Source organism: Mesoplodon mirus (genome assembly GCF_964341445.2).
Source record: "Mesoplodon mirus genome assembly, chromosome: 18".
NCBI lineage: Eukaryota > Metazoa > Chordata > Mammalia > Artiodactyla > Ziphiidae > Mesoplodon > Mesoplodon mirus.
Genome location: NC_138994.1, coordinates 28,372,962 through 28,386,903, shown reverse-complemented (window position 1 = coordinate 28,386,903; position 13,942 = coordinate 28,372,962). Strand labels below are relative to the sequence as shown.

The following is a 13,942-nucleotide window of genomic DNA, read 5'->3' as shown; positions in this document are numbered from 1 at the left end:
TGGGAACTACCCAGGTCTCTAGATGATAAAGTGGAGAAGAGAAACAAACAAACAAACAATAAAATAGAAAAAAAGTGGCTAGCAAAGAAAAAATATGCCAAAGTACTTTTCACGTTAAAAACCCTCGAAGTGACTATGCTGGTAGGAAGCCCTTGCTCTGTAAAAAAGTACTATTTCTAGTGTCCTCCATAATTCAAGGTGTTTTTCTTTCATCTCTACAAAGTTTGAAAAATTTCATGATTTAAACTACCCAGCTAAAGACAAAAATAAGGCTAATTCCTTGGTTCTGGAGCCAAAGAAGAGAGAAATCCAAGAGGAACTGGTGAAAGCCATACTCCCATCACATAGTCCTGTGTGTATTCTGGTGCCATAGCCTTTGTTACTGTGTATGTAATCAACTGTTTACTTGTCACTCTCCTAGATTGTCAGCAACTTGAGAGCAGGGACCACACTTTATTGTCATTATTATTCCTGTGCCTGACATAGTGCCTAATAGTTACTAGGCATTTAATAAATGTTTGCTGAATAAATAAATAACATTTTGTTTATATATCAATAAAATAAACAAATTAATTTTGGGGAACAAAATTTTATTCCAAAATGTTGGAATAGATTTTCTTCATAGTTCTTTCTTTCTTTCTTTTTTTCCCCCTTAGTTCTTTAAAACAAATAAGGGGGAAAAAAAAACAGAAAAGAAACAGGAAGAAAGAAGAGAATATCTGACTTTAGGTTAACTCTACTCAAGAATTATTAGTGTACTTTTACAGAATATTATAAAGATAATTATCAAAACTAATATCTTTTGGGTTGCCATGCATATGTGATCAGCATTTAACATTTCATCCTCACAGTAACCTTATGTGATATATATATTACACAATTGTACAAATGAGGAAACTGAGGCACAGAGAAGTTACATAACTTGTCTTAAGTCATCAAGCTCGTAAGAAGCAGAGCTGGAATTTGAACTCAGTTCTGACTCTAAAGCCTGTGTTTAACCTGAATGAAAAAAAAGGGTTGTTTTTTTTTTTTGAAACATCTGTTACTTTAACCTTAATTTTGACAGCACTAAATATAGAAATACCTTTTCAAACTTCATCTACCCATCTGGGAAAGCCTCTATGAGAATAATATTTTCTCTTTTTATTTATTTATTTATTTATTTCTCTTTTTATTTATTTTTTCCTTAATCATCTCTCGTGATAAATATTTAATTAGCCTATGGCCATTGAGACTTTATAGATTTTTTTTTAAAAAATTGCAGGAAAATCAGTAAAAATGATGGAGGAAGGACATCTGAAAATTCATCCCCGCATAGAAGCAACAAAAACAACAACAAAACTGGCAAAAATGGTCAGAATCAACGTCTTCTGAACTCTGGGAATTTAACCAACACGCTGGCAGTAAATGGGGGAGCAAGTTATTCAAGGAAAACAAATTAATTTCTGTAAGAACAACGAGATCTGTGTTGCTTTAACTTGCCCTCGACCTTTGGTCTCCATGCCAGTGGTAGCCTTGAAAAACAGCCCACATCCCTGGTACCAGAACGAGCAGCATGGACTGGGAGGTCCTTCAAAGCCTCATTCCCAAAGAACTGTCATTGTTGTACATGTCTGGTGGTCCCCTGGAAGACCTCACTTGAAAGGCTTGCCTTTGACCTGACTGAGGGCTGTCTAGTGAGAAAAGCCTCTGCTCAGGTGGCATTTCTGGAAAACATTTTCAAGCAAATATTTTAACATGGCGGTGGCATGAGGCAATGGATAACAGTTTGGGGCAAAAAACAACCCAACCGCAAAGCTTTAAAAGAAAAGCTGAGGAATGAGATGTCCACAGACACTTTGCAATATTCCAATGTATTCCTGGGAAACTGGAAGACCACAAGACATATTCCTGGGCATCTAGGAGAATAACTGTTAGCATTAATAAATGACTTCAGCAAGGTTGTAGGATATAAGATCAATATTATTTCTACACACCAGCAATGAGTAATCAAAAAATGGAATTTAGAAAACAATTCCATGTGGAACAGCATCAAAACAAATATAATACTTAGGGGAAAATTTTACCAAGTAAGTGCAAGATTCACACTGAAAAGTACAAAACTGTTGAAAGAAATTGAAGAAGATCTAAATAAGTATAAAGACATGCTGGATTCATGGACTGGAAGATAATCTTATTAAAATTTCACTACTTCCCAAATCGACCTATGGTTCCATTGCAATTCCTATCAAAATCCCAGCTGACTTCTTTCCAGAAATTGCCAAGCTCTTTCTAAAATTCCTATGGCAATTCAAGGAAACAGAATAACCAAAACAATGTCGGTAAAGAACAAAGTGGGAGGACTCACACATCCTGGTTTCAAAACTCAGTTCAAAGCTACTGCAATCACAGTGTGGTACTGGAATAAGAACAGACATGTAAATCAATGGAACAGAATTGACAATATAGAAATAAACCCTCATATTTATGGTCTATTGATTTTCAACAAGGGTGCCAAAACAATTCAATGTGGAAAGAACAGTCTTTTCAAATGATGCTGGGACAACTGTACATCCACACACAAAATAATGAAGCTGGACTCCTACACTTCACACCGTATATGAAAATTAACTCCAAATGGATCAAATATCCAAATGTCAGAGCTAAGGCTATAAAACTCTTAGAAGAAAACACAGGAGTAAATCTTTATGACCTTGCTTTAGACAACAGTTTCTTAGATATGATACCAGAAGCACAAACAACCAAAGGAAAAATAGATGAATTGGATTTTATAAAAACTAAAAAGTTTGTGCTTCAAAGGACACTATCAAGAAAGTGAATAAACCTATGGAATGGGAGAAAATACTACAGGTGGGAAGAATAAGATGCAGTGGGGAGAAGAAAAGTATAGTAGTTGCTAGGTGTGACAATCTCAAAATTTTGAACTATTACAAATAAAACAGCCACCCTAATCCACCCCAAAGGGCAGACCCAAGTTATTTTTGCTTTTAGTGTTTATGCCTTTCTAAATCTGAGAAGCTGCCAGGATTCTAGTACATAGCAAAAAGTGAGGACAACACCCTCAAGTGTGTAAGCTTTTGTGTGTACATAGCTATGTAAAGGAAACCAATGCTAGCTGACTGGGGGAGCATTAGGGCGGCTCTGTGACCGCAGCTCAATTTGCCTTCATAGTGTGGCCACACCTCCCGCACTGATATTCTCAACAATGGGGTAAATAATTCAATAGGGATAAGGCTTTGATTTTCCTCTTATTCTCTCTTCGTGCTTATGTTCTTGGTACAATATTGATGTACCACGGACAAGCCAGCATGTGAATGTGCTCTGTCTGCTTAAGTTATATAGCCTTTCTACATTGTAGAGTCCTTCAGTTTCTAAAATCATGGAGCTTGTATTGTTAGATCCAATGAAGTGACTAAAAGAATTTTTAAAAATAAGCCATCCGTCTGGACCTGCATAGGTGAATGAAGGAGAAACACTTTACAGTCAGAGAAAAAAAGCATACTTAACATTTAGGATTATCAACCACTGCCGGTTTTCCATAGTATATTTCATTCCTGATTTTATCTGAAAGAGATATGATTACTACCACCATTCAAAAAGTGGTACTTTATTAATAAGCTCTTGGCTCATCTTTGAGGTAGATTTCGGATTTAAAATAGACTACCACACTGCTAACTACTTCACCTGATATTTCTCAGTAACATAGAGGCTTCATTCAAGAAACCTACTGACTTATAATTACCTGACACCCGGTGATGAATCAAGGATTTGTGCGGCCTGAACCTCATCTACTTTGGGAAATCCTATCTAATAAAAACATGCAAAGTTATAAATAGAAAAATCGCTAGGACCCCTCTCAAGACCTTGGAAGGGACCTATGCAAGTGAGGAGCCCTGAAGCCTAAGGTTCATTGAATTCATGATAAGTCCACCTCAGCTGGGGCCCTTTTCCAAACTTATTTAATGCAGGCAACTTATAAACACCCCAGTAATATGTCATTATAGGTAGTAAAATGATTTAACTCGAGGGTGGCATCTTCCCTTGGTGGCTTGCCTTTGGTAAGAGATGCAATAAAGTTTATATCTCACCATGGCAAATGTATCCTGAAGCAAATTAGCTTTGTCTATTAGAAAGACTTAGTCCAAAACAAAGACTTACTATACTGTGACAATCTTTTGAAAGTAACTGTGAATGAGTTTTCGGAGTACAGTACTAATTTATTTACAACACCAGATAGTTCTGATTCTTTCACTACCTTTTTCTGTCATTTAAGAGGAGCACAAATTCCAAAGGAACATGTTGGTGCCTCTTCCATTACAAATCTTTTCTAACCTACCACCCGTTTTCTACTTCATCACACCCCTCCCTCACCTTGTTACCCTGCTGCATAGATGCTAGAATGGCTCTCATATATGTTTTCCCATCGACATCCATATTTCTCCTTCCAGTATGAAAGCTTCTTGGGGACAAACTCCCTGCCCTATGCGTCTTTGTATCCCCAGCACTTAGTACAGTGTTCACAGACAGTGGGCATGGCACTCAGTGAATGTTTTGGAATGAATTCGTTAATTTTTAAACTGTGATTTATTTATTTATTTCCACAATGTATTGTCCTGTGTTGCCTACATAACTCTAGTGAAACTCTGATTCTTATAAGGAACTCTTGGTGTTCTAGGATGTTTAGGAAAGTGGTGAGTTTAAGACGTTGTACTGACGCTACTAAAACCTCCTGGTGAAGGGACCTCACGAGCCTGCTCTCCGGTGTGCTAACAAAAGAAAAACCGACCCTTGGTGCTCTCTCCCCAAGGTAGGCGTCAGCAAACTAACAAGGGAAAGGAAGGAGGCCGCTAAAGATAGGCATCTGCAGGAATTGTTAATCCAGCTCCAGACACAGCCTCAACACCTTCATTAACCCAAAATGTGGGAACTGTGTGAAACTGGATTTCTGAACCACAAGACAGGTAGGAGAGTCTTTTCCAAAGCCAGGTGTAGAAGAGCTCTTTACCTTGAGTCTAAAATCGCCTTCGGGCCATTGAACGTACCCACTATCATTTCCTTGTGTCATGAGAAATAAGAGAAATTTTGAGCTGAAGGGGTGTAAAACCCACACTTCTTATTGAAGAGTAGTCAGCAAAGAAAATATATTGAATTAGGCCACAGCAAAGTCTTTTCTTTATATTTTTCACACTACAGCTGAACACAAACAACGTCTTTTTCCATACCTCAAAGGTTCCTATTGGCCACAGATAATTCACTTCAGCAATATATGCTTTTTTGAAAAATAATGTTCTGGGTGGCTGGGGAGAGCCCCGTGGTGGGTGTTCAGGAATTCTTTCTGCTTTACCATTTAAAAGAGCTAATGATGGTTGGGGAAGCACCCACACCCACTGAACCACACCCTGCTAAACTTAGTTCTCTGCAGCTCTGTGTTGCATACATTTTAAGCAGTTAGGAACTTTGCACATGAAAAGGAATCAAAGTGAAATTCAAAAGTGGAAGTGCCTGGACCATTCACATATTGGAGAGGCATCCGTGGGATTCCATGACAATGCTAATCTGAGTGTTTTGGTTCGGGGCCTTTAATTGACCATGCCAAAGATCAGTACTATGGAAAGCAGAGCCTTTCATATATATGAGTTAAACAAGTCTCTTGGCCTCTTTGTACCTTAGTTTCCTCATTTGAAAAAAAAAATAAATGGCTCTCAAGACATACTTTCCAGAATTCATACTGGGCTTACTTACACCCAGCTAACCAATAACTGCATGATTGTTTTTACACACAGTTGTTTACATGTATTCATCTTCTATTTCACTTACAACTTGTGTAAAAACTGCATTCCATGCCAGGCCTGAAACGTTCCAAAGCTCAGTTCTGGGAGTAAATTGCAACCAAGATTTCTACAAAAAAAGACACAAGCAAAAGAATTAGAAAAGTAGATACTCTTTCAGAACATTTATCCTTTGGCAATAATTCTAATTTATATATGATGAAACATAACATCACTACTCCCTCCATACACTAAAGAAATCTCACTGTGGGAGATATTATGATTTATACTTTCATGATTATATATGTGGTGCAGTAGATACAAAATACTAAATGCTCATTAAATACTTGTGTTAAGTCATCTTTATTTCTCTAGCTAGGCAGCACTATTGACACTTCGGGCTGGATAATTCTTTGCTGTGGGAGGCTCTCCTGTACACTGTTGGATGTTTAGTAGCATCTCTGGTCTCTGTCCACTAGATGCCAGTAGCATATACAGTTCTGACAAGCAAAACTGTCTCCAGACACTACCAAATGTCACCTGTGTGCAAAATCACCCTGGTTGAGAACCACTGCTCTTGATACTGGGTGATGTTGGATGCTCAGCATGATCCTGCTCTGTGCTGGAACTGTCACCTCGGGATACAATGGAGACTGAGCTACAACTTCCTTACGGAGCTCTGGAGGCTGAGATGGGGTCTTCTGCTGGACTGGAGAAGGTTCAACCTCTTTAGTGACCTGTGGATTTATGGGAAGTGCCAGAGCCAGAGATTTAACAGTGCCATTGTACAAGTGTGACTGCTGAGCTTCATTTACCCCATGATGAACACATGGTCAAACTACAACCTCCTTAAGTGTCTCCAAGGGCCGGGCGCGGGCCTCCTGAGGACTTGAAGTTTCTAGTTCCTCAGGGGCCTCTGAAGGCTGAGATGGAGCCTCCTGCGGAAGTGGAGGTGGTTCTACCTCTTCAGTGGGCTCTGCATGCTGAGCCTGGGCCTCTGCCTGGGGTGAAAAAGATTCAACGTCCTCAGGGGTCTGTGGATGCTGAGCAGGGGCCTCTTGATGAGGTAAAGATTCAGCCTCCTCAGTGAGCTCTGGATGACGAGTTTGGGCCTCCTGCTGGGATTCAGACATTTCAGCTTCCTCATGGGGCTCTGGAGGTTCATCTGGGCTCCCCAGAAAATCCCTAGGTATGCTCTCCTCAGGATAAAAGGCCTCCATACTTGGATGTAAATAATCACCCTGCAACTGTTGTTCTAGACACTGAGTGTTTTTTTTCAAATTGGCCTATAGTTCCAACAACAACTTTGGCAAGCCGTCGATGCTGAACTAGATCTTTCTTCAGGTTTGGGGGTGAAACAATAAAGCTCATTGGTTTTGAGCTCTTACTACCTAGAGGTGGAACAAGTATTTCAAATGATTGGTGACCTTCAGCCTGTTCTAGACCTATGTGTTTAGTCTTACTTTTGTGTCGAGGAGGCAGAACCAAGGGCTGATTCTGATCCCACTCTAGCACTGGAACCGCCTCTGGGAGCTTTTGATGTTGGATTTGCTCGTTATTCAGATACTGATGTGGAACAGCAAACTGATCTGGCCCTATAGGCAGCTCTACAACGGAATCCGTGTCCGGGTATGGAGCCTCAGTCTCACTCAACTCCTGATGAGGCAGGGCCAACATCTGGACTGGAGACGAGGACGTCAAGTAATTAAAGCCCCCGGCTTCTTCCAGGGGTGTAAGGGCAAGGGGCAATTTGGGAGGGCTGTCTGAGGTGTATGAAGACCAAGTCTCGGTCAGGCGCGGGGGTTAGGGGGTCACCTGGACGCGGCTCAGGGCCCACTCTGGAGGCTGAACTGCCTGGACTAGAAGCCACAGTCGTTGCCATGTGAGGAGGAGCCGTGGGGCGCAGCAGCGACACAGAGGCACAGCCAGGACATAACATGTGGCGGCTCCCAGGCACAGCGACCCAGGCCAGCGAGAAGCCAGAGCCACATCCTCCTTCAGAGCCGAACTGAACCGTTATGCCAGCGCTGCGACGTGAGGGTTCACCGTTAGCAACCGTTAGCAACCGCACGCCCCTCCCCCACCTAACGTCCCACCCGTTATTTATGACATCTGTAGTTACTCCACCTTTATTAGGCTCCCGCGGAGATCCAATGCACGCCACCAGAGTGAGCCTTTTTCCCAGAGTCCCCAGGGCACAAGCCACCCTTCCCCTTGCAAAGGAGACAATTACCTCCTGCCGGGCCCCCTTCCCAACCCCGCCCTGCCCTCCCAGGCCCCAAACAATGAGGCGGGATTTGGGCTGCAGACCCCAGTGGCCCCAAACTCCAGCAGCCCAGGGGTGGAGGGGGGTTGGGAAGGATGCAGAGCTTCCCGAGGAAACCACAGGATGTGGCATTCTGGGAAATTCAAAAGTGCTAGTCCAGTTCTGACAATCTGAACTCTTCCTCCTCGAAGCTGAAGTCTGAGAGACATTCTTCCTCCCTTTGGCTACAGGGCTGACAAGAAAAGTAGCTGACCTGCAAAATGAGCACCAGTCAGGGTGGCGGGAGGGGAACACACCTTACAATTATTCTAAATTGTTGCCATTTCCTCCAAACTCTCAGTATTCACGTCTCATTATTAATTCACCACTCTGTCATCAGAGGTTACCACTGAATCAGTGATGACTCCAGAACTTCTGTAGGAGGGGTTTGGGGCAGGTGAGCAATTCATTCTGGGAAAGAGTGTCTAAAACCAAGCGAATGGCCCTTTATATTAGCATGGGAAAACTTCCCCCATCCCACCTTGTCTCAACAGAACCATTAATCTAGAAAAAACTACTGTGTCACTTTTCAGAGGTCTACCCTGTGTGCAGACATGGAGAAGACACTTAGAATGTTAAAGTCAGCATGTGAAGTAGTTTTCTCCAAATACTCTAACTAGCACCCAGTTTACTTTCTTCACAGTCCTTTTCATAATCTATTTAATTTTAGTCCTTTTTAATTGTCTGGTACACCTGTAACACCTAAACTCCAAGAGAGAAGGAGCTTCATCTTATTTCCAGTGCCTGGCACATAATGGTTTCTCAATGGAACTGATTCCAAGATTGGCCTCATTTAGGAATGGATCTGTTGTTACAATCAGTTTTCCGAAATCTTTACTATCAATATGGAGTCCTTTCCTCTCACATTTCACAGGAAGCTAGACTTCTTAATGTCCAAACATGGATACGTTTGAAGTTTCCTTGACTGATTTCAATTGAATTAAAATAATTATTTTGTACAGGAAAAACTTTCAAAATTTCTACATTTTTCAGAACATAACCACCTTTTCTTTCTCTACTTTCTTCCCTTCAAAACAAACTTTGCAACGTTGGGGTGAGTTAAATAATCAGAAAACTAGCCCCAAAATAAGCTCTCAATGACATGAAACACATTTTTTGCTCCTTTTTAATAAAAATCCTATATACAGTACATTAATGTTTTCTTTTAGAAGTTACGTTGACAACTTAATCCCTAATTCGAGGCATCCATATAATTGGTTTACAGAAAGGTGCTTCGGCAAAATATTTAACACAAGATATATATGAGATGCTGAGATCTGGGTAATATACCTTACTTGAAAGGCATGAATAGTTTTAAAACACTGTAGCATAATCACACTTAAGGCCATAGTTACTTTGTTCCCAAATCCCTGCAATTCTATTTGAGGGGAGTTCTAAAGGGCCTGTGTCTTCTCCTGTGTCCACAACTGTAGACGTACACTGATGGCCCTCAATCCTGCTCTCCAAACTTCAAATAATGGGCCAGAGACAAGGCTCGGGACTTGGAAAAGTCCTAGAAATTCCCTGCCTCAAAAGCAGTTTCAGAGTTTCACATTTTCCTAAGGAAGACAGAGCTGAGTAGACATGCCAAAGTCTTCCAAATCCTGCTGCTTGTTTTGAATTATGGCTACACTGGCTGTGTACCCCTTGAGTTTGTATCTCCACATACACATACTTGAATTAAATCCTGTAGTTCCTCTTTGGTTCTAGCATCTGTGACCTCTTCACAGAGTCTATATGCCACGGCTGTTTTACCAATTTCTGAAATAAAGTTAACAAGGATCAATGCAGAAGTTTTCTTGCTCTAAAACTTCCTGTATACAATGGTAGCACCCAATAATTAGACATTCTTTTGATTTCTAAAAGCAGAAAATAAGAGCATTTTCCTAGAAGTTCCCTCATCTGACACTCCAGTTTTTATCATAATTAGTTGTGAAAAAATATATAAGAAGTATCAACTTTGGTTCAAAAACCTTTATGATCTTAGAAATAAGAACTAAGGAATAATGACATAGAAATTAAAAGCTGTGGAAACAAAAATGTTCAATCACAATACAATGAAATAGGAAGGCATTAGGTGGGGGTCAAAATGAGTTCAAACCTGGAGAGATACCACTGGACTATAATAGATACTTCATATTAGAAGCAAGGCCAGGGCCTACTCCTTGGGACCAAACTTCTACCAGATACAATGAACAAAGCTTTGGAGACAGAGACAGAGAGAGACAGCATTTGAACACTCTACTGGCAGAAACTAGCCCATGTACCTTTTGGACAATACAGTTTTCCTCAAGGCAAGCTAGAGCCACCAGGCTTTTTGGTCTAAGGAGTTTGGAGTACATATAAGGAATACCTTGGCATATTAGGGACAAACAACCCAGACATTTAGTTTCGTTCTTAAAGGTTGTTACCCAGAGTTGACAGCTGATGGAGATTCTGCCTGATGACCAGGGAAGTCAAACTTCACTGGAAGGACTGCCCAGGCTGGAAGGCCAAGACCAATCCAGGGTCAACTCTTACAAGCAAATAAGGTCTCTGACAACTTTGCTCGGATTTTCTCTAAGCCTGCAGGGCTGTGAAGCAGGGGAGCAATTCTGTTCCGGGAATCTACTCATCATAAAGTTTCCTTTGGGCACAGCCTGTGACATTCTCACCACTGTATAACTCGATAGGGAACACAATCAACACTATTCAATAGCATGACCACTTTCAAGGCTCACAAAAACGTAGCCAATTATTATATAAGAATCATATTCACCCAATATATCAGAAATGAAAACTGAAATTAAACTGATTTCAAAAACATCATCTAATAAACTCTTCAACAAGAAAAAAACGATAATAATAATAGTCAATATATTTTCTCTGCTTACTATGTTTCAGGCATAGTTCTAAGCTTTTTACATTCATCATCTCATTTACTCTTACAAAAGCCTCCATTAGGTGATAAGCTGTATTACTAGTCCTATTTGCAGATAAAGAAATTGCAGCTTAGAGATATTAAATACCTTCCAATGCCTCTGGCTAGAAAAGCCTAAAATTGCAACAACAACGACAACAACAAAATCTAAGAGACGAAGTTAGGACTCAAACGCAGGTGCCCAAGGCTTATCATCACTGCACTATTCTGGAAGATAAGCAAGCAATTGGGGAAGAACGGGATCAAACGCTTTCTGTAGGAACTGTGGCAAGTCACTCTACATCTAAACACTGGGGACAATAATATTTGCTGTCATTTTTCTCATAAATGCCACAAAGAACAAATTTAAGACTGCTGCTGTGAAAGCACCTGGTGAATGAAAGAATATGTAATGTTTTCGCTAACCATTATTTTCATCCAATTAACTTTTCAAGTAACTTTACTTGCTCACTGAAACTGAAGTACTTCAAGGACAATCAAAAAGGTCTTACCTAAAGCCACAATCAGCAGTTTCTGGAAGGCATCTGTCATAGCCTTCTGAATAGCAAGCTTCTGGGTTACCTTCCTTTCCATAAGGAATGATAATGACCCTAAATCCAACCAAAACAGATGAATGTAAAATGCCTGTCTGCATAACTGATTTCTAGGTTATGTGTGTAAAACTAAAAATGCATCTGTGATTCTTAGATCATTATCTTAGTGATTAAGGGCAGGCACAACACTGGGGTACGGGTGAATGTCTCTGTTGTAGGTATACCCTGGCATGGCACATTTTGACTGCTATTCTGGAAGTTCCTAAAACACTCGATGGGAAATGCAAACCAAGAACGTGCACAAATCTCATACTACTCACAGATTTCAAATGGACAAGCTGAGGCTGCACTGCTACAGACCCTGCTCTCCTGTGCGTAAAGGGCTGGATTCATACAGTGACATAGATTTGGCGGTAGTGCAGATGATCTGGCCTCTCCTCAACCATCACCCACTCAGGTGGATGGTGGAGCCTCCTCCACTCCATTCACTAACAGCTCTGCCTCTGAGTTAAAACCCTAAGCCCAAGTGCCATGGATTCTAGGAAAAAACTCAGTACCAATTGGAATCCCCTTTCTAGGGATCTACATTAACTTTTTCTGCTCAGGCCCTTCTATAGGAGGCAAAGGACTGAATATTTACACAAGGGTTTATTTCAATCTTTAGACAATGATTTTCTTGGGATAACTGAAGGCCAGAAGACATCTGTATTTGAAGGAATATTTTAGCACATAACAAATTATTAACAACAACCACAACAAAAACTAACTAATTTTCCTTCCTCCTAAGCTTCTTGGCAGGCGGTCAGTTCTCAAATTCTAAAGTTTAAGGTGCTGTCAGGTATTGCCTAAGATAAAAACCTATATTGTCAGGCAGAAAAAATCTGCCCAGGGCTTTAGTGGCTTAGAAAAGCGATGATGTGTCTGAAAAGGTGAGTTTCAGAAAGAAAGGAAAAAAGAGAAATCCCACTCCCTCACCTCCCCACACACAAACATACTGGAAAACAGACCTTCCTCCAACTTATGCAAAGGTTCCTCAGCCATGACAACTCCGGGACTCCTGCACTCATGGGAGGGCAACACCACCTCTAAAGCACAGAAGAACTTCAGGCTTTGCTTCTGAATTCGTGTCACAATAGCTTCATTTTCCCTTTCTTCAAGGTTAGAAAGATCCTGAAGCTGTTAGGATTATGAATTAAAGGCTAGGCTTCAAAATATCCTGTTGTTAGAAATAAAAACGAAACTCCAGCAATCCCAGGTAATAGTTTAGGTATGCAATAGCTTCAAAATCAAGTTGGGACTTGCAAATGAATGACTAGATATGGACAACTATTTTTTATCATATACCATACAAATACTGGCGAAAATTATGGACACCGCCATCCAAGTCATTGAGATTATCACTAATTCTAGGTGGCAGGCCAATGCTCACATACTTCCATGTGGAAGGCTCTCACATCTCCTCCCCATAGCCCTGTTCTATTCTTCTCTCTAAAGTCTAGGAGTTCAATGTTGAAAGGAGTCTGGTTAGTCAAAGAAAATCTACAGACTTCACTTTGATGATCCTTTTTGACCACCCATTGAAACCAAAGTAGTGATTTGCCAATTCTTGGCATCTGGAGCTGTTTAGGGCCAGCGTATTATGTTGAACCGCCTTATGTCTGGTGCCAAGACGAACCTAAAGACATAAAAGTCCTAAAAATATCACAATCCTACATAGAGACTTGTTTTGGATATACCTGAGATTTATCAATACCAATTTCCTAGAGTGGTTGTGAAGATTAAGTAGGACATTTTAAGCAATGAGCTCACAGTCAGCCCTAAATAAATGTTATTTATTATTTTTAAGTCAGTACTTTTCTGCATCATTTCCAGGGCCCCTGATTAACCGGAAGGTTCCCTGACCTCCGGTGGTGAAAGTAATGATGAAAGCAACCAAGGAAGCCCAGCAGAAGCCTATCATGGGGCTGGGGGTAAGCAAAGGAAGTGAACTGTTTTACTCGTCTCATCCTGTAGCTCCTGCTTGACAATATGACCTGAAGAGGAGGTAAGATGGACCTGCCACTGAATCAGGACCTTAATCTGTAGCACCCCCTCCCCAAGTTACTAACCCCTGTTAGAAGAGGGAATACCTATACCTCTATAAATGTAAATAAAGCAACCAAAAGAAGTAGGGGTTCATCTGCATGAACAAGCTTCTTGGAGAGTGCAAATATCGCCAGTCTTAACTCTCTAAATAACTTACATATTACTGTGGATTTTTTACATCACTAGTTCTTTCTTAAATATCTATTTCCACTTTGAACAGGGTGTAGTATATAAATATAGTCATAAAAATTCAAATAATACAAAGGAAGTCAAAGCATTGTTAATTCTTTATTGATTGGTTTGTGCATCTTCCTCTGTCACTAGTTTATGA

General features: G+C 40.6%; 1 protein-coding gene across 1 annotated transcript in view; it reads right to left on the bottom strand.

Moving 5' to 3' along the window:
* Positions 1-8,032: 8,032 nt before the first annotated feature.
* LOC309793384 (RAD52 motif-containing protein 1-like) overlaps positions 8,033-13,942 on the bottom strand; it is a gene marked incomplete at its 5' end in the record, with an annotated part of 76,366 nt that continues 70,456 nt past the window's right edge. The window contains 5 exons of the mRNA XM_082603856.1: positions 8,033-8,287; positions 9,749-9,834; positions 11,485-11,583; positions 12,534-12,702; positions 13,079-13,201. Of these exons, the coding sequence (XP_082459982.1) occupies positions 8,186-8,287; positions 9,749-9,834; positions 11,485-11,583; positions 12,534-12,702; positions 13,079-13,201 (579 nt within the window). The 3' untranslated portion in view covers positions 8,033-8,185. The remainder of the gene's footprint in view (positions 8,288-9,748; positions 9,835-11,484; positions 11,584-12,533; positions 12,703-13,078; positions 13,202-13,942) is intronic.